At 40.4% G+C, this 24,053-nt stretch overlaps 1 protein-coding gene across 4 annotated transcripts in view; it reads left to right on the top strand.

Moving 5' to 3' along the window:
- The window catches only part of RAP1GAP2 (RAP1 GTPase activating protein 2), a 1,028,482-nt gene that overhangs the window by 958,270 nt on the left and 46,159 nt on the right, over positions 1-24,053 (top strand). For all 4 annotated transcript variants that reach the window (XM_077294402.1, XM_077294401.1, XM_077294400.1 and 1 more), the window contains 5 exons: positions 7,202-7,273; positions 14,410-14,496; positions 14,690-14,824; positions 22,245-22,382; positions 23,425-23,537. In XM_077294402.1, the coding sequence (XP_077150517.1) occupies positions 7,202-7,273; positions 14,410-14,496; positions 14,690-14,824; positions 22,245-22,382; positions 23,425-23,537 (545 nt within the window). The remainder of the gene's footprint in view (positions 1-7,201; positions 7,274-14,409; positions 14,497-14,689; positions 14,825-22,244; positions 22,383-23,424; positions 23,538-24,053) is intronic.

The raw sequence follows: 24,053 nt of genomic DNA, 5'->3' as shown, positions 1-24,053 counted from the left end.
GCCCATGCAATCAGTTAACATAAGTATATCTTACACACCTGTCCCGGGTATGTTTGCCTCTGTTTCCTTCTCCTAGATCTGCTGCCTCCTGTTGTGCTCCATGTCAGGTTTTGCAGGTTGTCCAGGGTGGATCTATGACATCAGCTCCCCAGACCTATTTAAGGCCCCTTGACACACACATACTTTTTCTTTGGGTTGTGTTTTAAGACTCTTGTTTGTACAATGATACAAATAAACTGACAATACAACAGAATGGAACACAGGGGAGGGTTATGTAGGATAAACCAAATAGGAGAGGATGAGAATAAACATGTAAATAGTAGTAATAATAAGAATAATAAGAATCTTTATTTATATAGCACCAACATATTCCGCAGCGCTTTACAGTTTAACAGTTTCAAACACAACAGTCATGGGTAACAATGTTAACAATACAATAATTAAAGCAAAATAAGACGACCCTGCTCGTGAGAGCTTACAATCTACAACCAACTCCACTCAGAAATCTCCTGAACAACTCTCCAACTGCCTACTGCAAACACTGAATTTCTCCTCCACCACGTAACCAGGAAGTAAGAACTATCACTGGCATTTCCCAAGTGCCTATGGCAAGCATATATACCAGAGGGGAGTGCCCAACACAGAACAGCTGAGGCAATTCAGGATGGAGAGCTCCAGTAGATCAACTAAACTGAGTAACCTTTGCAATGACAGAGCAACCTGCATCCTTTAATAGGACAGGGAAGCAGTTCTAATCAGTGCAGAATTTTGTGTGACCCGACATTGCAATCTTCTGGCCCTTCTCTCTTGTGGTATTCCCGTGACACATTAACTCTTCTGGGAAACAAATATAGAACATAAATCTGATACTGCATATTTTCTATCAAATGCCATTGCTTGAAATACAGCCTCCATTTTAACAAGGCAAGGCACTGCGCAGTAGTACTCTGGAAACTACTCAGCAAGTAAAATGATTTGCTTTGAAATATTAACTTTCACTATTACTAATGTCATTACAGTGCATCATAGCCTTCTGTCAAATGGTGTCTCTCTAAGTCATGGTTACCAACAGCAGCAAGTGACCTGGTGAAGTTAATCCAGCTGACTGGTCACCATTTCAGTTGACTAAAAGTAGAATATAAAAGGTTCTAAAAAGTGACTTGCTAAAGGAGAACTGTGGGCAGTTAGGCACGGATGGTCTCTATTCTTCAATAATAAAAATATAAGAAAAATGAAATGCCAGCCCTCTTCATTTCAGTGTCTAAAGGTAGCAAAGGAGATGACATCAGAATTACAGCCTATGGCTTTATTGCACCCACCTGACCTTTTTGTAGACTTGAATACTGTATAACAGGATATGAAGACAGAAAACTGGGAATGAGAAATACTGGGTTTCTTTCGCGTTAACTAACCATATGGAATATTTTATGGAATATTTCATTCTTGTCCTAATTTCTGCATACCAACAGCCTTGTTGTTTTCTATTATATTACTAATGTGGTTACACATGACAGTGAGCACAAATTATATACTTATGATGAAATAAGATTATCATGACTCCTTAACATTGAAACTGCAACACCCAGAAGAAAAAGCTGTGGGGTTATGGAAAACGCAGGATGGATAGACATGTTAATGAAATGCAAACACATTTTTCAAACATCTCTATTTATTTAGTACAGTTTATCCACAATTACATGCCTTGGATGCTATCAATGAGATTGAACTTGTGCATAGAAATCATCAAAATCCTCTACTGGCAGCTCCCTTTGCAATTGCCAACATTGACGTCTCAGATGGGAGTCAAGGCATGTAGGCGTGTGTATTTTTGCATGTGGCACTTATACTCAATGCTGAATAAATCTAGATGGTTTCAAAATTGTTTCCATTTTTCTTATCATTTTCCTATCATTAACAATATGTAAATTGATTCTAAGATTTCCATAATTCCCAGACTGTTCTTTCATGGTGTTGCAATTTCAATGTTGAGGAGTGTATTTTATATGGTTGAATTAAGTGTAACATGACAGTTTAGATGATGGTGTGTGTGGTTATTTGGGATAAGGCAGTACAATAGGGTGTATTGTGTATAAGCATCATTCCAGCCATTTACCGGCCAGGAGTCTGATGAAAGGGTTAAGGGACGTAACATTTACTTATCAGTCACTTCAAGAGGTTGACATTTTGATAGCAGACAATCGGATCATTGCATCAGATAAATGTATTGCTGGAATTAACAAGTCAAAAGCAGCTGTTTCGCCCATCGCCTGTTCATAACTGGATGTTACATCAAACCTGGAAAAACAGCGTTGCTTATCAGTGTACATTTTCTTTCTCTACATATGGCAATTGAGAGGAATTAGGGCCCGGCTCTGACAGGAGGAGTGGGTGGCACATAAGGTTTACAGCAATAAAACAATAAACCCGAGCTCACAAGAGGAAGCCGCTTAGATCTCCACAAACGTATTTCTGGGGCGGCATTGTTACAATAAATTGCCAGTTTATATGAAGAGTTACAGAATGTGCTGCTTGGTGAGGCGTCCTTGGAAGAACAGATTGGCTGGTGTAGAACTGTTAATTGTTTCCAAGAAGCAGCTGGCTTTAGCCAGACAATATTCTAGTGCAAATATTATTTGAAGACAGGAACTTCCCCCATTAGGATGGTTGCTGGGCAGAAGCTCACACAGGCATATTACAAAGTCTGGTTTATTAGTGGGAACTGTTGCTGTGTGAAGATAATGAAGAGGAGGTGTCCCTGGCCACAGTGTAATGGTCTACAAATTGGAAAACCATATGCCAGACTTAATTTTATTGACCTGATGATTTAAAGGATCAAAAAATGCTAAAATACCATCTGTCCGTACATGAAAACACATGCATGCAAACAGGTACATTAATGCATTCATGTCTTGGTATGGATTGTCTTCTTCTGGATATATTTTTTAGCAAATTAGGAGAAGTGGTTTCCTTCTGAAGTGTTCAGAAATGGTATTTCAAGGTTTGGGTTCTCCATTGTTGTGGGAATAGCTCTTTACAGCAGGAAATTTTGCACAACAAATATCAGGTATCTGATGTCTATGGAAAAAGGGTGGTAATAATAGTATACTTAAAATGGGTTTCAGTGGTCGCCCTTAGACTCTTATCGTGGGTCATTTTACGGTACCTTTCTGCATTTAAAAAATTGTAGTAGACTATGGTTCCAAATACACCGATAAACAGGTATGCTGACACATGCTGATGCATTGGGCCTGTGGGCAAGTTAGCAAGATAAAGTGATTCCAGAGACCTTCCTGATATATACCACCAATGTAGACTTCAAACTAGATATTGATACAATGTAGAACCTTAGCCCCAAGGTCTCCAAAGCTAACGACATGCCAGCATTTTCCAGTCACGTTTACTCACAATAGTTCTTAAGTTTAAGCTTTAGGTGTCCTGAGAAGCTCTGGTTTTCAGGTTTCTCAACTTAAACACTTATGGCTTGTCCATAGAAGTTCCAGAGCAAATGGAAAGGTGGCTACACTCAATTGAAGTACAGAAGAACTATGAAAAAGCTGATTAATGTGCCCCATTCTCCTAATGTGACAGCTGACGTCACCATGGCTTGCCAAATAGGGGTCAGAGGTGACCTCAAAGACGCGTGTAATTGGAGACCTGCTTCTCTAGTCCATCCACCATTACAGGAGGCTTTGTGTGCTGAAGTGGAATATTTTAAGTCATAAGTTTAATGCAATAATCAAGTTGTAGACTAAGCTAGGACTAATACAATGTAGTAATTTCCTAGAAACATCACTAATGAGTTTACTGATTGCATAATTGTTCCATTTAATTCTATCTCTACTGTTGTGAGATGAGAACTTTTTTGTTTTATCAGCTTCAGCCATTGATAGCTGGAACTGCACAGCTGTCACACATATGCATCTAAATACAGTGAATCGTCTCCACACGATCACAATTGTGAGAAGACCACTCCGTATTCAGATCAACAGCTGTGCCCCGATCTTCTCTGTGTGAGAGGTTCGGAGCAGAGTAGCACGACACTTGAGGGTCATTAGCATATCGTATCCGTTGCTCATGTATCGGACACCATACGCTACAGCCTTATCCGAATGCCAGCATAGTGTGATCTGATTCTCTTGGATACACTCCTGTTGTGAACTCTAATCTCGGGCTCCCTCTTGTGGTCACAAGTGGTACTGTGTGAGTTGTATCTTTGGGCTCCCTCTGGTGGCTCTTTTGTCTTTCTGCGGGTCTGTGGCTGGGATCAGCTGCCTCGTCACCTGCTAGTTAGGTTTCCTATTTAACTCACCTGGACCTTCATTTGTTGCCTGCTGTCGATGTATTCAGTGCTGCTCTGATCTCTCCTGACTACATTCGTTATCAGTCTCTCCAAGAGAAGCTAAGTTTCTGTTTGTTCATTTTTTGCTCATCAGTGTTCAATATGTTTCTTGGTATATGATGAGTTCTGTCCAGCTTGCTAATATGTGATTTCCTCACTTGCTGGTAGCTCTGGGGTGCGGAGTTTCTCCCCTCACATCGTTAGTTGGTGTGGGGGTTCTTGCATTCTCTGTGTGGATATTTTTGTATAGGGTTTTTTACTGACCGCACAGCTTCCTCGCTATCTTCTATCTAGTGTTAGCGGGCCTCATTTTGCTAAACCTGTTTCATTTCTACGTTTGTATTTTCCCCTTAACTCACCGTTATTATTTGTGGGGGGCTTTCTATATCTTTGGGGTTATTTCTCTGAGGCAAGTGAGGTCTTTGCTTTCTCTTTAGGGATAGCTAGTTTCTCAGGCTGTGAAGAGACGTCTAGGATTTTTCTAGGAACGTTCCACGGCTACCTTTAGTGTGTGTTGGATAGGATCAGGATTGCGGTCAGTCCAGTTACCACATCCCCAGAGCTCGTCCTATGTTCGTTAACTTAGCTGGTCAGATTTGTGATCCTAAGCCACTAAGGATCATAACACACTCCCTGACAGAAGTTATGTCGCTTATCCATGTTATGTAAATAAAAGCTTATAACTAGTGATGAGCGAATATACTCGTTACTCGAGATTTCTCGAGCGCACTTGGGGATCCTCTGAGTATTTTTTATTGCTCGGAGTTTTAGTTTTTCTTGCCGCACCTGAATGATTTGCATCTGTTAGCCAGCATAAGTACATGTGGGGATTCCCTAGCAACCAGGCAACACCCACATGTACTTATGCTGGCTAACAGATGTAAATCATTCAGGTCCGGCAAGAAAAACTAAATCTTCGAGCCTAAAAAATACTCAGAGGACCACCGAGCATGCTCGAGAAATCTCGAGTAACGAGTATATTCGCTCATTCGCTCATCACTACTTATAACCTGACCTTAACCTGATGTTAAATTCATCCATTGGTTATATAAATTATTCTTTTGAAAGCTGAAAACCTCCAAAATGTGGTTTAGGTTAAGGAAATAAATTGGCATCAATGCAGAAATATTGATCAGTTAATGGACACAGAATGGTCAAATTTTTTCAAGACAAAAGTTTTGTCGCCCACAGAAAGTAATGTGATATTCAAACAAATAATTAACTTAAAATACAAATATATGTTGCATAACATTGGTGAATGAAGTTGTGGTGCTATTAGAGTCATATTTAATATTTTGTGTGAGTTCCATGAGCTTGAAGGACTGCATCCACACGGTTCAACAATGATTCATACAATATTTCTGCATTGATGCCAATTTTATTTCTTAACCTAAACCACATTTCGGAGGGTTTCAGCTTTCAAAAGAATAATTTATACAACCATTGGATCAATTTAACGTTTAATTTAATGTTTTACATAATGTTAATTTAATTTAATGTTTTACATAACATGGATAAGCGACATAACGTCTGTCAGGGAGTGTACATTTTTCAATCTTCTCCATTCTGTGAGTCCGCGGAAATTGGATTGCATTAAGATGCCATCCAAGTGCAGTCTGAAGATTTCAATGCACCCATAGACTGTAATGAGTGCTTGCCATCGAATTTGTGATGTAAATTGCAGCATGCTGCAAATTTTTTTAACGCCAAATTAGTATTAGAAAATTAGAAAAAAAAACTGATTAACACTGCCCCATAGAATAACATTGGTCTGAGCGCTATCTCATAAAACAACAGATAGCACTCAGCCAAAGAATACACCCCTAGGCTACGGTCACACATTCAGTATTAGGTCAGTATTTCACATTAGTATTTGTAAGCCAAAACCAGGAGTGGAACAATCTGAGGAAAAGTATAATAGAAACACATCACCACTTCTGTATTTATCACCCACTCCTAAAAGTCCTAAATACTGACCAAATACTGGATGTGTGAACGTGGCCTTACACTGTCTGTTGCTGGCTGCAGAATGAGTTAGTTAAGAATCCATCAGTGGGGTTTTCTGCTGGGAGAGTTTGTAACTCATTTATCTGTCTTTTTCTGAGCTCCTTTTTAGCTGATTTATGACCACATGGAAGTTGACCTGGACTGTGACCGTAAATCAGCACAGAGGAGTTCCGAGAAAGGGCTCGCTCACACCACCGTATTATTGGTGTGAATACGAACCAACAAAACATCGGATCGCACTTGGACCAATGATAGGAGCAACATTTTAAATATAGCCCTATTACACAAACAGTTTTTATGACAAATTACATTTATGTAAAAACAAAAACAAAATTGTCCCCAAAGGTGTCCATTTCCGCTATTTATGTCATTCCCTAAGTGATCTACAGCAACAAGCAAAAAGAAGCAGAAGACTGTACAGTGCTGTGCAAATTAATTGGGACAAAGCAAAAAAATAAAATGTTATAATACACTGTTACATACTAATTCTGAAAATTACCTTTTTCCACTGGCTAGTTGACCAAAATTTATTTATTATATATTAAAACTGGTTTGAATCACTGACTGGTAACCAACTTACGATTTTACTTAAAAAATGTGTTGTCCCAATTAATTTGCACAGCACTGTATTTTAATTAAATTAAAATCTATATTTCTAATAAAGCAGTTTACGAAAGTCGGGATACAAACTTTGCACAAAAATGTTGTTGCAATTCAATAAGTTTTATTCCAGAATTCTGACAAAAACTGCTTGATGAATGAATTGGCCTCATAAAATTTATACTTATAATGTAGAAGTCTAAGTATGTTACAAGCATTGTTCATGCGTTTTTTTTATCTTTTGTTCTCATCCAGGTCTCAGTGACTGCGCGAGAAGATGTTCCGTCTTTTGGGCCTCCACTTCCAAATCCACCAGTATTCCAAAAAGTAAGAGATGTAAATGTATGCACGCTTTGTGGGGAGACATAAGGCGCGGGGAATTCATAGCTATTTCTATCATGATAAACAATCTCCTGCCGTACAGTAACATTCATTGTATTCCACAACACCAGATGTGCAAACAACATGAACTCAAGTCTCCATTATAAATAATCCATAATTAGGTGCCATGCTTGTGGCTGTGGGTTATTGTGCCAGTCGACTACAGTATATATTAGAGCTGCATTTCTTAATATATTCAGTATACTGGTTTATAGGTTATTTTAAATAAGGTGAAACAACCCCAACAAAATGTCATTATTAATCTGTGTACATTTTTCCAGTAAAGATTATGTTGTATTGTATTGTAGCTGAAAAACCCTTATAATACTAACACACAATAAAAAATAAATTATGAAATGGCATTAAAACTATTTTATGAGCTCAAATGGTGCACAAAAAAAGATTGTGTAAATTGTACAATGGTTTTATTACTCTCTGACATATCCTTGTGAATGTATTTGTAACTCACCTGTCCCGGATATTCTGCGCTCTGCTTCCTTCCTCTGAGTCCGCTGCCCTCTGTTGTGCTCCACATCGAGTTTTGCAGGTTGCCCAGCATGGATCAATCATCATCTTCCTTAACCTATTTAGGGCCCATTAGCACACACCTGTGTCCTTAGGATTGAGTCTCTAGACCTCTTTTTGTTGCGCTTCACATACTGTGCTTTACTTGGTTCCATCCTACTGGGTTCAACTTCATCTGTCATGCTGCTCCTGATATTCCTGAGTGCGCTAAGTCTTGGCTGTCCTGGTGCCTTCCTGCTTGCTGCATCAAGGTCCGAGGTCCATGTGCCCACCCAGACTTAGGCTTAGAGGATCCAGTTCACCTATTGAGTCAAACACTATCAAGCCTGTTCTTAGCATTTTGTCTGTTTTCTGTATCTTTTAGATCTGGGTCTACTCAGGAATGTCTATGTCTGGTTTGCCCTTTTAGGAATAGTCACTCTTCTAATCCCTTGAAGTGCCAGTTACTCAGCAAGGTTATGACAGGACCTGGTTGACCATTTCATCATTGGTATTCAATGGGCTAGTTGCCCTTTATTATAAGCCATTTATTTATTTTTTATCATGAACTAGTATTTAAAGTTTTTCAGTGATTTGGTTGATCAAGGGTACCGACACCTTTATTTATCTTTTTAGAGAACTGTACTGTAAAAATAATAAATCATTAAAGCGAACCTGCATTTTATACCCAAACTAATGGCATGTAAAATGTTGATTAATTCGTTATCATAGAAACCCGTTTTGCTGTTTTAGAGACATCCATAATTTTAAATGTATGCTAATGAGGTGCAAGTGCATTGGGGTTTACCATTGCACTTGCAGCTCTCCTGCTTTTCTCCCTGTTCCCTGCCTGATGCCTGCCTTCTGTCTCCAGATTACTCCTCTTTTAGTGACCTGTCAGAGTCAAAAGGCAGGAAATGAGCAGAGAATAGGGAGAGAAGCAGGAGAGCTGCAAGTGCAATTTCCAAACCCACTGCACTTGCAAGTCATTAACATAGAATTTCAACTGTGGAACTTTTATAAAATAGCAAAACAGATTTCCAAGAAAGGCAGTGATTTATTCAGCATCAAAGCTCCTTTATATACATGTCATTAGTTTGGGATTTAAAATTCTGAGGACAAGTTCTCTTTAAATAGAAACTTGAGAATCTCCTATCTTAGCCCAGATTAATATAGTATACATCTAACTTTTTTCTTAGAGAACAGTACAGCTTCTGACATCTTGATTGTAGAACTTACTTTAGGCTGTCAGTAGGTTCTGGTTACCTACATGTTCCAATATTGCCTTGTTTGAACATCTAAAATAGAAATGTGATTAGATTACATCAATCAGAAGATGTTCTGCATTGCATTTAAAACATTGAGCAGAATGAAGGAGAGCCACAGTTGCAGGTAGAAGGCACAGGAGAGGCGACAGACTGGGCCCGATGCAGCAGCATGCAAGTCACAGGTAGTGTGTCATCTCTAGCCAACTTCCGCGATGTCTACAGATGGTAGATTTGCATTGTCTATGGTAACAATAGTAGAAAACATGCTGCTAAGAAAACCTTTTGGATACAGCCAGTGCTTTCTAGGATTGAAGATGTGCATGGTCCATTCAATCTACAATCTACTATATAATTGTCTAAGGGTCACTTCCGTCTGTCCTTCTGTCTGTCTGTCACGGTTATTCATTCGCTGATTGGTCTCGCCAGCTGCCTGTCATGGCTGCCGCGAACCAATCAGCGACGGGTGCAGTCCGGAAGAAAATGGCAGCTCCTTCCTCCCCGCTGTCAGTGCCCGCTCCATACTCCCCTCCAGTCAGCGCTCACACAGGGTTAATGGCAGTGTTAACCGACCGCGCTATGCCATGGTTGGTTAACGCTGCTATTAACCCTGTGTGACCAACGTTTTACTATTGATGCTGCCTATGCGGCATCAATAGTAAAAATATCTAATGTTAAAAATAATAATAATAAAAAAAAAATCGTTATATACTCACCGTCCGTCGGCCCCTCGGATCCACAACAGGCCTTCCCTGCTCGCGACGCTCTGGTAACCGGTCCATGCTGCGATCTCACAAGATGCTGACGTGCGGTCTCGCAAGACCGCTACGTCATCATCTTGCGAGACCGCAATGCAATCTTCAGACCGGAGCGCGCGACGAGCATCGGTAACTGGCTGCTTCGATCCTGAGGCTCCGGAAGGTGAGTATATAACTATTTTTTATTTTAATTCTTTTTTTTAACAGGGATATGATGCATACTACGTGGCTGGGCAATATACTACGTGACTGGGCACTATACTATGTGGCTGGGCCCTATACTACATCACTGGGCAGTATACTATGTGGCTGGGCAGTATACTATGTGGCTGGCCAATATACTACGTGACTGGGCAGTATACTATGGCTGGGCAGTATACTATGTGGCTGGGCAATATACTATGTGGCTGGGCAGTATACTATGTGGCTGGGCAATATACTATGTGGCTGGGCAGTATACTACGTGGCTGTGCAGTATACTATGTGGCTGGGTAATATACTATGTAGCTGGGCAGTATACTACATGGCTGGGCAATATACTACGTAGCTGGGCAATATACTACGTGGCTGGGCAATATACTACGTGGCTGGGCAATATACTACGTGGCTGGGCAATATACTACGTAGCTGGGCAATATACTACGCGGCTGGGCAATAGCATATCCTAGAATACCCGATGCGTTAGAATCGGGCCACCATCTAGTTGATCATAAGTGTGTTAAATTTTAAAGTTTGTAAATGCAGAATTTTGCAATTTGGAATTTTCATCCTGCTCAGTGGTAAAACTGTACTGTACTGGGCTGTCTGTGGGATCTCCCAGGAAATAGAAGTGATCACCTAGTTCTGTGCATTAGTTTTGTACAGCATGCGAGGTGGGTTATTTTCCTCCCAGAACTGCATTTGTAGGGAAGTTGACCGGACCACAGGTACCTGCATGCCAGGTCCAGAACTAGAGAGGCTGCATCCTCTGTTCCCGGGGGGCAAGCCTGAGTGAGGCAGACCCCCCTGTGGCCTGAGGGAAGCTCTGGAGAGGAGGGGCTTCCTGTTGTGAAAGAGGGGTGGAAGGAAAGAGGGAAAATGCGTGCGAAGCAGAGCAGTGTGGGGCCAGCACAGAGCAGTGAGGAGCGTTCTCTGTTTCCCTCTCCAGAGAGTGTTGCAGCAGGCCTGAAGGATGGGGGCTGCTGCATTGAGGGGTGTAGTGTGCTCAGCCGCAACCAGTAGAGTGAGAGCCAGGCAGAGCAGAGCCATGCAGAGCAGAGCCATACAGAGCAGAGCCATACAGAGCAGAGCCATATAGAGCAGAGCCAGGCAGAGCAGAGCCATGCGGAGCAGAGACATGCAGAACAGAGGTGTGCAGAGCCATGCACACAGAGCGGAGCCGAGCCGGGTGTCGCAGTAGCCACAGAGAGGCGTGCTCTGACTGGGAGCATTAGCGCCAAGCAGTTCAGTGTCACCCGCAGCCAACAGCGGGGACCCGGGAGAGCGGGACCTGCGATGTGTGTCTAGTGACTGCCAGAGAGAACCAGGTGCCATACACTACGTGACCGTGAGTACCGCACATGCACTGCCCAAGAGAAACCACATACAGAACTGATATTTGCGCCCTGATGTGGACACAGAATAGTTGTCCTAACCCTTGGTATCTGACCACACCAGTTATACAGCTAAGGAGCCACGTTGGGCTCATACAGGTCTGTGGCCCGTACTTCTATTAGCCACATCAGTATATGGACAAGGGGCAGTGGAAGGTACGGGAGACCGACCACTGTCACCAGAAGGCGGGGTATTGTTGTGTGCTGCACCCCATTAGTAAGGACACCACGCCCACCATTATAGAGTACACAGCAGGAGCTGCAGTGTTTGGACTTCCTGTAATCCTTGCTACTGTATTCTTATTATTTGTACCGTCGTACTTCAGTTTGCCACTTATACTGTTTAACCCTTTACCTCCCAGCGTGGAGTGCTTCCCTGTAAATAAACCTGTTACCCTTGGTCCGTCACTGCATCCCGCGTTCCTGCTAGCATCATACACATTCACTCATGTAATCCCCTTCTGAACAGACACCTGCTACTGACAACCCACAGCCCCCTAATAGTGACTCAGGGAACCGAGTAGGGCATGACTCAACGAAATTAAGAAATGTATTCTCTCAGCCAATATCTCTGAGCTCAGCTGGGAGCAGACCATCATTTGGAAAGAAAATGAGTGCCAGCTTTTGGCAGTCAAAATATTAGTCATGATTCTCCTTGAGCTGTCATAAATGTATCAGCATGTCAGCTACCAAGCCTGTGAGTCCCTGCTGGTCACACAGAAATAAAAAAGATGCAAAGAAATCTGAATACCAAATGTGTTCATCATGTCTCGCACTTTCTGATTTTTTACCACTGGGCCCTGCTGGAAGAGTATGCATTACAAAAATCTTTATTAGGATCACGTTGTGTTTGTAATGGGTCAAACTGTACCCGAGTCATGTCTTAACATTGTAAGTAGTTGGCTCAGCTTTAGAGGGCAATGGATCTTATGAATGAAAATGAAAATGCACAACTTCATTCACAACTATTTTAGGAACTTCCATAGAAGTGAATCGAGAGCTGCACATGCCCGGCCTACTCTCGATCTACAGTGACATTGAACTGGGGCTGGGTCTTAAGATTGGTGTGTATTCCAAAGGTGGGACTCAGCTATCAGAAATAGATGGGATATCCTGTGGATAAAAAATAAGTTGCTTAGATGGGAGTACCCCATTCACTATATACTTGGTGGAAAGCTCCCAGTGGTGATGTTCATCAGTTATGTTAGCTTTGGTAATGCTGAGACTTCAAAGATTATTGCGCTTATTGCAGCCATTACAGTAACCAGGGCAGTGCCCTCAATTTTCCTCACATCCTGAATGTTATATGACACTACAAACTATAGTACTAATATATACTGTGTGTACATGTGTAATAATGCCTCCATTCAAAAATGGGACTCGTGACCTCCATTTTCATGATCAGTGGTGGTTGCCACGGGGTGAACCCCCAGCATACATAAAATTACTACCTAGCGTGTTATTGGATCGTTACCACATTTTTAATGGTCCATTCACGTTTCCATTTAACATTTTCTTATTTAAATTTTATTTTTTGGGGAGTTGAGTGTAACTAACATGGCTGGTATGTAATTGTTTTGTTTATACTGTATATGAAAATTCCCTTTAATGGATGCCATGGTTTTATGTGATTTTTCTTTTATCATATGTAAATAAACCACCCTTTAGGCGGATTGTTGTACAGCTAAATATTAGATGGATTGTAAAAAAAAATTTTTCAATTACAATTCTTTTTAAAATCTCTTATGTATCCAATTTTCCTTTTGTGTCCAGTACTGGCAATAGTCACACATGCTGACCACGATAGTCCCACTGCTGAAATCCTTTTGTACAAAGGTGTTGTTGGCCACCAGTTTAGAATCAGCCAACTAAAAGCATCTTTATCTTATTACTGCACAAATTAGTAGAAAGATCTGAATGGCAATTTAAAGAATATCAGAGTCTGTAATAAAAAATGTGTGAGATCTACACCTAGACACAGGCTAAGGTTTTAACCTGCGAGACACGGACGTATGTCTCGCATGTGGAAATGAGCCCTAAAATGCTAAATATTTTGGGTGACCAATCAGAGAAATGTATTATTTCATTATTAGCCAATTCTTATCAGTTTTAAATATTAATATTACAGTTCCACATCATAGGTTCTACCACTATTCCAGGACTGAGGACCAAGGAACTTTTCAAAATCTTATGATCACCATAATCCTAATGCTGTCCTTCAAAAAAAAACTGAAAGTATTCAGACCAACTGGACTGTTCAGATGACATTTTTGAAAATGGTTGCATGAAAAAATTGAGGCATGTAATAACTAGTCTCTTCCGTATATCGAATGAGACTTGCGGAAAAAAAATTGGTTCCCATATAGATCAACAATATTGCATCTTATTTTTTATGGATACATTGCAATTCTGCAACATAGGAAACTGTATTTAGTCTTGTAGGTTTTAAAAACTGCTGATGTATAAAATCAGATATCAAACAGGTGACAATACAGAGGAAAACAGTGAAGATTTTTATTGGGAGAAAAGTAGACTTCTTTTTATAAGCTTGTGTAAACTTAGTCTAAAACTCCTTTGACTTTTCACTTCTTAGCAAAACATTTACCTTTTTGTCTATGATTACCTTTTACACAGCTGCATCTCAGTTTTTTTATACCCTTTAGGGAACAGTCAGATGGATGGGGATCGCAACGCATCGGTTCCGCCAACCCGAACGTGACAGCCTGTGTTTCTATGCAACTGTCACGCTGAGGTCAGGAGAGCGGACAACAACTCTGAGCATTGTGCTGCGATCCCCGTCCAAGATACACAGCCGTCTGACTCTTTCCTTACAAGCAGTTTCCCCATCATTAATTAGTCAGGACTCAGGATCTCTAATTTATTATACAGAGGAGTTTCATGAATGAAATGACTTCTGCAATAAAACACGTATACAGATTTTGTGATTTTTCTTCTCTTTCTAGAATGCTGAGTTCCGTGAATTTTTACTGACCAAACTCATCAATGGGGAGCATGCCTGCTGCAAGTCTGACAAGTTTGCTAAACTTGAGGTAAGCGAACTCAACGCAAATACCTGTAATGCTTACAGTCATTTAGATACCTTGATATAGTAATAATGTTATTTTAATAGTGCAGACATATTCTGCATCACATTACTCTTCATAAAATATAATTAGATTTATTTCTGTTTTTGTTATTTGTGAGTAAAGGATATCTGCATTATGTATGTCTTCTTTAACCTAGGACCGAACAAGAGCTGCGCTTTTGGACAATCTTCACGATGACCTTCATGTACACACACAGGCTATGCTTGGCCTAGGTCCAGAGGAAGACAAGCTTGAGAATGGTGCTCATGGTGGTTTCTTGGAGTCTTTCAAAGTGAGTGCATAATAACCCACCTTAAAGGGAACCTGTCACCCCCAAAATCGAAGGTGAGCTAAGCCCACCAGCATCAGGGGCTTATCTACAGCATTCTGTAATGCTGTAGATAAGCCCCCGATGTATCCTGAAAGATGAGAAAAAGAGGTTAGATTATACTCACCCAGGGGCGGTCCCGGTCCGGTTCTGGTCCGATGGGCGTCACGGTCCGGTCCGGGGCCTCCTATCTTCTTGCGATGATGTCCTCTTCTTGTATTCACGATGCGGCTGCGTCGCAGGCATACTTTGTCTGCCCTGTTGAGGGCAGAGCAAAGTACTGCAGTGCGTAGACGCCGGGAAAGGTCAGAGAGGTCAGAGATGCAAACTCGAGTAGAGAGCACTTGCACTTAACACTTGTCATTATACCATCATCATTTTTTTTTAAACCTTTGAAAAAAGTCCAACCCTAACCCCAACCCTAACCCTAACAGCATAGAATGAAAGAAATAACAATTATAAAATTAATAAAAAATATTAAGGGTATGACACAGGGGGATGACATACTAATTATTGGCTTTTGATCACTTTGATAGGGTCTATCATAGTGATCAAAAGGAACCAATAGGAAAAAAAACGCTGTTGCCAGGTACTATCTGGCAGATATCCGGGAGATGGCAGAGGTACTGGGGAAAATTGGGGACATAATTTCTCTATTCTCTGACATGTATATCATATATAAAAAATAGAACTCTTATCATTTTTGCACTGGCCATTGAGGCTTTTTTAGACACTATCTTCCTGTTGTTTTTGGAAATGTACAGTTGTGCTCAAAAGTTTACATACCCCGGCAGAATTTTTGCTTTCTTGGCCTTTTTTCAGAGAATATGAATGATAACACCAAAACTTTTTCTCTACTCATGGTTAGTGGTCGGGTGAAGCCATTTATTGTCAGACTACTGTGTTTTCTCTTTTTAAATCATAATGACAACCCAAAACATCCAAATGACCCTGATTAAAAGATGCTTTAAATAAAAGATAGGATCATTCTCTGACCATTGTGGCTATGTACCATCATTTATCAACGGTGACATCATCACGGCTGGCCTGAACTGAGGTGACCTCTGGACTGTGGTAAAAAGCCGGTGATGATGTAACCACTGGTGAATGATGCTGCGCTCTCTGCAGCTCATTCACCAGTTGTTTTTAGCTGGGATGGTCGCATATTGGCAGCGTCCTGGTTGAAAACTATTTAGCCCCCAGACTTGGATTACAGCGTGGCACAGAACAACAGACCGGTATGGTAATGGTATATTGTTGGATTTTATTTAATTAAAATACTTTATTCATTATTAGTAATGGATAGGTGTCTTATAGACGCCTCTCCATTACTAAGCCGTGGGCTTGATGTCACCTGAAAGGTGACTTCAACCTCACAAAAGTTACCCCACTTGCCACCGCTACAGGGCAAGTGGGAAGGGCCGGGCCTTTTCTCGGCAGCTGCGGGCTGCTGTTTTTATGTTGAGGGGGCCTATATCAATGGCCCCTTACCAGTCCGAGAATAGCAGCTCCCAGCTGTGAGCTTTAGCAAGACTGGTTGTCAAAAATGGGGGGGACCCCATGCTGTTTTTTTAAATTATTTATTTAAATAATTAAAAAAACAGCGTGGGGACCCCTCTATTGCAGCCCCAAGCTGTGAGTTTTGTCTGGTTGGTTAATAAAATAGGGGAGAACCCACACCGAGTTTTTCATTCATTTATTTCCAAACGATTGCAGGTGGCGACTGTGGAATACCCCCATCTTCCGCACCTACTGTCACTGTTATTAGCTACAGCAGGTGTTGGATGATGGGGGTAACAGTCCCAAAAGCCCTCACCTGCTGTCATTCGTACTTTAATTTAACACTCATTGTTGTCCTCTGCTCGCGGGCAGAGCAGGGGAGAATGATGACAGCCAGCTTCAGCACCAGCCACTGGGGAACAGCGCTTACTGTAGCGCTTCTTCCCCGGCAGCCGTCCGTGTCACATGGAGGACATCAAAGTGTGTTCTCTGTGGGTATGTGTGCGGAACGTTTTGCCATCCGTGATGACAACAAAAAACTCACACATCAGCGTGTTTTGTCCACGGACACATGGTCCGTGGAAACACACTAACACATAGTCTACTACATGTGTACGTGTCTCCGGTACATGTGAAAACTGTCACCACACTGAACTGTCACTGAAAGAGGCCTAATACAGGTAATGAGTGGAGAGTAAGAAGGCTTCTTAAAGAAAAACTAACAGGTCTGTGAGAGCCAGAATTCTTGCTGGTTGGTAGGTGAAAAAATACTTATTTCATGCAATAAAATGCAATTTAATTACTTAAAAATCATACAATGTGATTTTCTGTTTTTTATTTTGAGATTCTGTCTCTCACAGTTGAAGAGTACCTACGATAAAAATTACAGACCTCTCCATGCTTTGTAATTGGGAAAACATGCAAAATCGGCAGTGTATCAAATACTTATTTCCCCCACTGTGTATATATATATATATATTAGTCTTTTTCTAATTGACATCAGTTGACCAGATGGCATGTACAAATACCGGGATAGCTGCCAGAACTGACATTTCGAGTGGCTACAAACAGCTGCGGGATGGTTAATTAAGGAGTGCTACTCTGAATTTAGCAGCATTTAAACTTCAAAACGCAGCTCTGGGTTTGATCAGCATTTAAACCCCTGGTAGCTGTGCTACTTTGGAAGATAATGGTTGGCATGGCCGTCTGGTGAGGTGTGTGACTTGTAATGACATGCTAGATGCTCTACAATTGCCTGAGAGTTCAGTCCTCCTTGTACAGCCGCTTCCAATTACATTCTCATTTGAGACAAATAGGGAGTTTAATAACAAAATATTATTCATTAAACTACAAAAATGTGCCATTATCTTGCCAATAAGCATTGAGCATACTTCAGTACATACACTGCTTTATTATTCACATTATTGTTTTGTAATATGCATCAGTAGTGTAGCTGTTGGGAGCACAGATGTTCCCATATCCCATATCATAGGATATGTAAAAAATATTTAATCACTAAGGGTCTGACTGTTCAGACTCCACCAATCACAAGAACCTGGGTCCTATGTCCCGCAGTGCTCATTAGTCAGCCATTATGAGAAGAAAGATACGGTATTGTATGTGCACAGGCACTCTCCATAGCTTTTGGAAAAAAATCTTAGGCTTCCTCTGTTCTTTTTCATTGTCTTGCACACTCATTAATAGGTACCTGTGGATGTAGACACTGTCCCTATTTTATTTATTTATTTTATTAATGAAGTTTAATCATTGTATAATGAAATTGTGCATCTTTCTACCCTTTGAGAGACTTTAAAAAATCTCTATCTGCCATCAGTAGCAACATTCAAGCAAGGAAATAAAATGCTTACATATTGTTCATAGCTTAGAGGTGAATACAGTTGCATTCATCCCTGGCAATTCTCGATGAGCTAAATGCCTTACACATGCTGGGAAATCTGTCATCAGATTCATGCTGCACAAACCACAGGCAGCATGAATTAAACGCTGACTGTGGATTATAGCCAGGTACCTTTGTCCCTGAAACACTGCGACCTTTCAGATGAAACATACTGTCTGAGGGCTATGTGACTCAGATGACTAATCTAAGACAACTCCTTGGCCGGCTTCTTCTTGCCCTGATCACAATGACTGAACGATCTTTCTATGTAAAATTTTACAAAACACCTGGTATCATCCTCAATCTTTACTAATTACAGCACATTAAAAATCTGCAATGCTTCAGCCACAAAAGGCATTATTCAATCCATATAAAGACAAGGGTAACATATGGCTTGACGATGGTCATATATGGCAGAGCTTTTATGTGCTGTAATTCATAAAGAAGTTTACTGAGGAAGATACCTGGTGCTTTGGGACCTTTTACTTGGAATATTAGGCAATACAGTGGAGCGTTGCCCCAGGAGAGCAGAAGTCTGAAGGAGTGTTGAATGGGAGCCTATGGCATAAAATGTAAGGTCTCTTCATACATATGTATGAAACTGATGGCGTAAGGGAGAAGCTGGCCATGGACTGCATCGAACTAGTCAGCCGAGACGCATAGACCCTGGTCAGCTTTCCAAGCTTTGTGCAGCCTGTGTCTGATTCATGCTGCCTGTGGTTCAGGGGGCATAAATACGATGAAAAGTTCCCAATAATAATAACAACTTGTCAGGTATTGATGTTTTTTATCAAAGGATTTCCAAGAATGTATATGATTGTATGCACTTCTCAGATACGTAGGTCCCTGCCTGCATCTGAATTTAGACTCTGTTCACACCAGCAAATTCCATTTTTCAGCAGAAAAATGGAAATGTAGGCAGCTTATCCATCACATAAAGGATACAAATACTGCTCAATGGGTACTAATGAGATCCATTGGGTTTCCAGTAGATTGTGCATCATTTCATTGGAAAAGATTGAGCAGCATGATGTGGGTTTTTTTCAGCTGATAGTATGTTACTGGCAAAAAAGGAACACTGTGATTCCATTACATAGTTTCATAATTTCTTACGGTTGAAGGTAGACATAAGTTTATCAAGATCAACCTATAATCTAACATGTTAATTCAGAGGAAGGCAAAAACCCCATGAGGCAGGTGCTAATTTCTTAAATTAGGGGAAAAATTCCTCTCCGACTCCCCATACGGCAATCAGACCCTGGATGAATGTCTCATCACAGAATTTAGTACCTATTTCCTGTATTATATTTTTAAAGAAAGGCATCCAAGCCCTCCTTGAAATTTTGTAGTGAATTAAAAATGACATCACTATGTGGCAAATATTTCATCTGCACAAGTGCAGACCTTACATTTATCTGCGTTGCACTTAATTTGCCATTTCTCATCCCAAGCCTCCAGCTTACATAAATTCCTATGTAATGTTAAATTATCCTCCTTTTTTTGATTGCATCGCAGAGTTTAGTATCAACTGACAATAATATAATTCTACTCTGTATGCCCTCTACAAGGTCATTAATAAATATCTTAAAAAGAGGGCCCAATACTGACCCTGTGGTACCTCACTATCAACTGTGACCAAATGAGAATGTGTTCCATTAATAACCACCCTCTGTTTCCTATCACTGTGTTTCCTATCACCCAGTGTTTCCTATCACTGAGCCATTTGTTAATCCAATTGCATATATTTTCCCATAGTCCCATTGCTCTCGTGTTATGTCCCAACTTTTTATGTGGCACTGTATCAAACACTTTTGAAAAATCAAGATAGAGGACCTACCTAATCTTAGCTGCTGTTCAGATTAGTTTGACAGGACCGATCCCTTATAAACCCAAGCTGATGTTAAGTCTCGAGGATATTCTCATTAAGATACTCCAAGATTTCATCTCTTAAAAACCTTCAAAGATTTTGCCCACAGTAGATGTTTAGCTTACCAGACTATAATTTTCATGCTACGATTTTGTCCCCTTTTTTTAATATGGGCACCACATTTGCTATGTGCTAGTCCTGTGGTACAGACCCTGTAATTGTAGAATTCTTGAATATTAGTATTCAGGGGTATATGCCATATGGGCCTGGTGACTTCTCTATTAATTGTTTTTAAGGCAAGAACGCACATCCTGCTTAGTTAATTTGGCATTTATGGTATCCGTGATCATGTCATCTGTCATGGAATTTTCTTATATAAATAATTTAGAGAAAAAGGCATTTAGTAGATTGGCATTTCCCACATCTTCTTTCACCTTTTCACCAGATTATTTGATAGTGGTCTACACTAACATTTTTTGTTTTCTTACTGTTTATGTAGTTAAGGAATATTTTTGGATCATTTTTGGAAATGAGTCTCGCTGTCTCAATCTTTGCTCATTTGTCTCTTCCCAGTGTGTATGTTGCAATAGAATATTTTCCTTAATTTTAATGTAACCTCCACAAAACATCTACTGTATCTGTTTATCTATTTACATTGTAAAAATTATTCAGTTACATTTAATGAGGAAGCAATATTTGAAAAATAATTGGTAAAGCATCGTAACATTAGTAAGGCAAAAAATCCTTAAAAGTCTAGAAAACTTGAACAGGCAATTAGATATAACTGGCCTTAGACTAAAAATATAATTTTGTTTAAAGGATATTTATGTAGGTTATGCCTAGAAATTGTTTTTTAGGGGAGGATTCTACTGTGATGCCCTCACTCACCTCTCATAATACACTGCATGGAAAATCTAAAATTACTTTGGGACAATTTAAAGCAACGGGTAATCGACATGATGCACAGGCACACTGGGTCCACAGGAGTGGGAGTCCAACATAAAAGTGGTTTTATTAACTACTAACAACCTCCCTTTTGTTAACCTCTTATCCACTTACAATAGCGTGACTTCCTATGGTCTAGTAAAACAATGTACTTGTGGTCCCAAGTGCCACTTCAGTCTAGTATGCCCATAATCTGGGTCATGGCTTCCTGAAATGGTGAAGTGGGGTATGTTTCAGGGTAACATAGAAGGCGCTATAAATATACCAAAATTGCTGATCTATTTAGAAAAAACACATTCTTAAAGGTGTTGTCCTACCAATAAGTGTCACATGTATTTCACGGATTATATAAAAAAAGGAATAAAAGTCATATGCATGCTCTTAAGGAAACATTCCAGTGTTGTGACATTTACAAAGTGTACCCCAATGTGCATGCCCAACCACTGAACTGGATGCCGCTGGTCACACACAGTCACTCTCCCCACAGACAGTTCTGTGCATGGTGATTGGCCGTTCAGTGCAGACCAGCCAATAGAAATGACTTCCTGCCCTACAAACTATTTTTATTGGCTGTTCTGCCGTATATTTTATTTCCCAGCAGATTGGTTGATTGCAATCATTCCCCAATATTTCTTGTTCTTGTCTTATGTCATCTAATATGTATATTCTTTGATAATGGCTAAGCAGTTTCTAACAAGACGTAGCAAAAACAAAGTTGACCTTTACCTTTATCAAATATACCCGCTGCTGTGGCTTACATACAGGGGTTTCTTATGTCCTTTGCCTTTAAGTCTATTAATATTGGTATAGTACTGTCCATAAGGTACAGGCTGTCAAAGCGTGACATTTTCTTTTGAACCCTATTATACATAAGCTTCTGTGTTTCATCTTGAAAGGCCGCGGTCCGACAATATGCTTGGAAAGTATGGTTTCTACCAGAGTAGCTATGAAAAATATAACAGATAACACATCAAAGGAAAACTAGCAAAGAATATAAATGTATCAGATGAAAGTATGTTTGAGGACAAGGTCAAGTTCAACTGGTAATATATGTTGGGATTATTCTTTATACCATAAACAATGGAGCTTATCTGATGACAAACATTCTCTGGTGGCTTTATGGACTGCACATAATAAAGTCTTATTTATTTTCCTGTGTCTTTTCTTTGTCTAAGAGAGCTATCCGGGTACGCAGTCATTCCATGGAAACTATGGTGGGAAATCAAAAAAAGCATCAGTCCGGGGGCATATCTGGGAGCCTGAGCGGAGGAATTGTGCACACAACTGCTGAAATGACCAAAACCACATTCTCTGTAAGCACTGTTAATATTAAACAATATCTTCTCTTTCCAGAATATGATCAGCTTTGGGAGTGGACTAGGTCATCTTAAAGGGTCCCTGTGATCCCGAGAAATGCTACTTACTTGAAAATTTAGGGGTAAAATACAGATGAATAATATTTAAATTATGTGTAGTCTGCTTACTGGAGAAGCGGCTACAGGGAGAAAATTAAGTTTTATTCTCCCTGCAGGCGCTTGCTTCTAGTCATTGGGGCGATCCAGTAACTTCTTACTACGCGGTGAGTGCTCTGTAATCACTTTCCAGTACACTGATTAACAACCTGCTCTGCAGTGTATCTGTGCAGCACATTAGGCTGTCAATTAAATCAAAGTGACGAGGAGTGATTACAGCCACCGCTCACTCTGTAGTGACTGATGACTGTTGCCACTCCCTGCGATGCGCCGATGACTGAAAATGTGCAGCTATAGCATGAATAAAACTGTTTTCTCCCTGTAGCAGCTGCTCCAGTAAGCAGGCATCATGGGATTTGCATGCTGTTTGCTTTGCACATTACCCATGTGTCTGCAGAAATATTGCATTAATCGAGGTATGGGTTTGCTTTATGGATCATCCTTCATTGACACATAATGCTTTATAGGAAAAGGTTTGCATATGAAATATTGCATAGATCGAATGTCTCCTATACACCTCAGAAGTCGAAGTGAGAGGGACACCTGTCTTCTTGCAAAGCGAAGCAATTAAACATATGGCTACCCTCAAAAAATGCAAGCGCAAACTGGTGCAAATTTTGATGATCCTAATAGTAAAGTAGCGACCCAGAATTCGTCTATATTGGACAAAAATCTGCCCTTTTTCTATTTGTAGGATAGCGAGAAGCAGGTTGCAGTAGAAGGGAACAGGACAGGACTGCAGGCTCAGACTGCACATCGAGTTTGTTAGTAGTCTGAGACCTTGGAAATGCAAAGAACTGCAGTTAGCTAAGTTTCTTAATTTTTCTTTTTAGAAACAACAAAAAAATAATTATTTGCTTTGTTCTCGTAAATGTTTTTGCAGCCTCCTGCTGTGGTGACAAAGACACAGTCCAAGAGTCCAATAAAACGGAGATCTGGTCTCTTCCCTCGATTACACACCGGAGCTGAAGTACCGTCTGAAACTCGGGCGAGATGGTAAACTTTGTCTTATTTTTGAAACATCTTACAGTTCGGCATCGGGGTTTGCTTTCCACATGTTACACAACTTATATAAGGTTATCGTTCTCAAAAGGCATGAGGAAAAGAGATTTCTGAATTATCTCTGGAGCGCTATAGGTCCTCCCTACATGCATCCGTCTACTGATCACATTTGGAATCTATCTGATGCTTTGTGTACTCGAAGCATTGCTCTTTTCTTTTGACATTTATAAATGTTATACTTCACAGTTTCTTTAAACAAGATAACTTTTAGAAAGTACATGAGGTTCCTATTACTGTATTACACGAAATAGTCTGATGCTGTTACTGTTTCCTAACTGGCAAAAGCATCACTTAAATGTCTCTCAACCTTTTGTTTCCCAAAGGTTATGTTCACACAAACGTACCTTGGTCACATGCTATCCATGTAAAAACTGAACGCACATAGACAACACTCGGACCAATATTTTCCAATGTATAGTTCACAGTGACTTCTTTTCGTAGATCCCAGTG

The sequence above is a fragment of the Ranitomeya variabilis genome, chromosome 3, assembly GCF_051348905.1.
Source record: "Ranitomeya variabilis isolate aRanVar5 chromosome 3, aRanVar5.hap1, whole genome shotgun sequence".
Taxonomy (NCBI): Eukaryota; Metazoa; Chordata; class Amphibia; order Anura; family Dendrobatidae; genus Ranitomeya; species Ranitomeya variabilis.
Note: the sequence above shows the minus strand (reverse complement) of the source record. Positions and strands in the feature narration are given on the sequence as shown.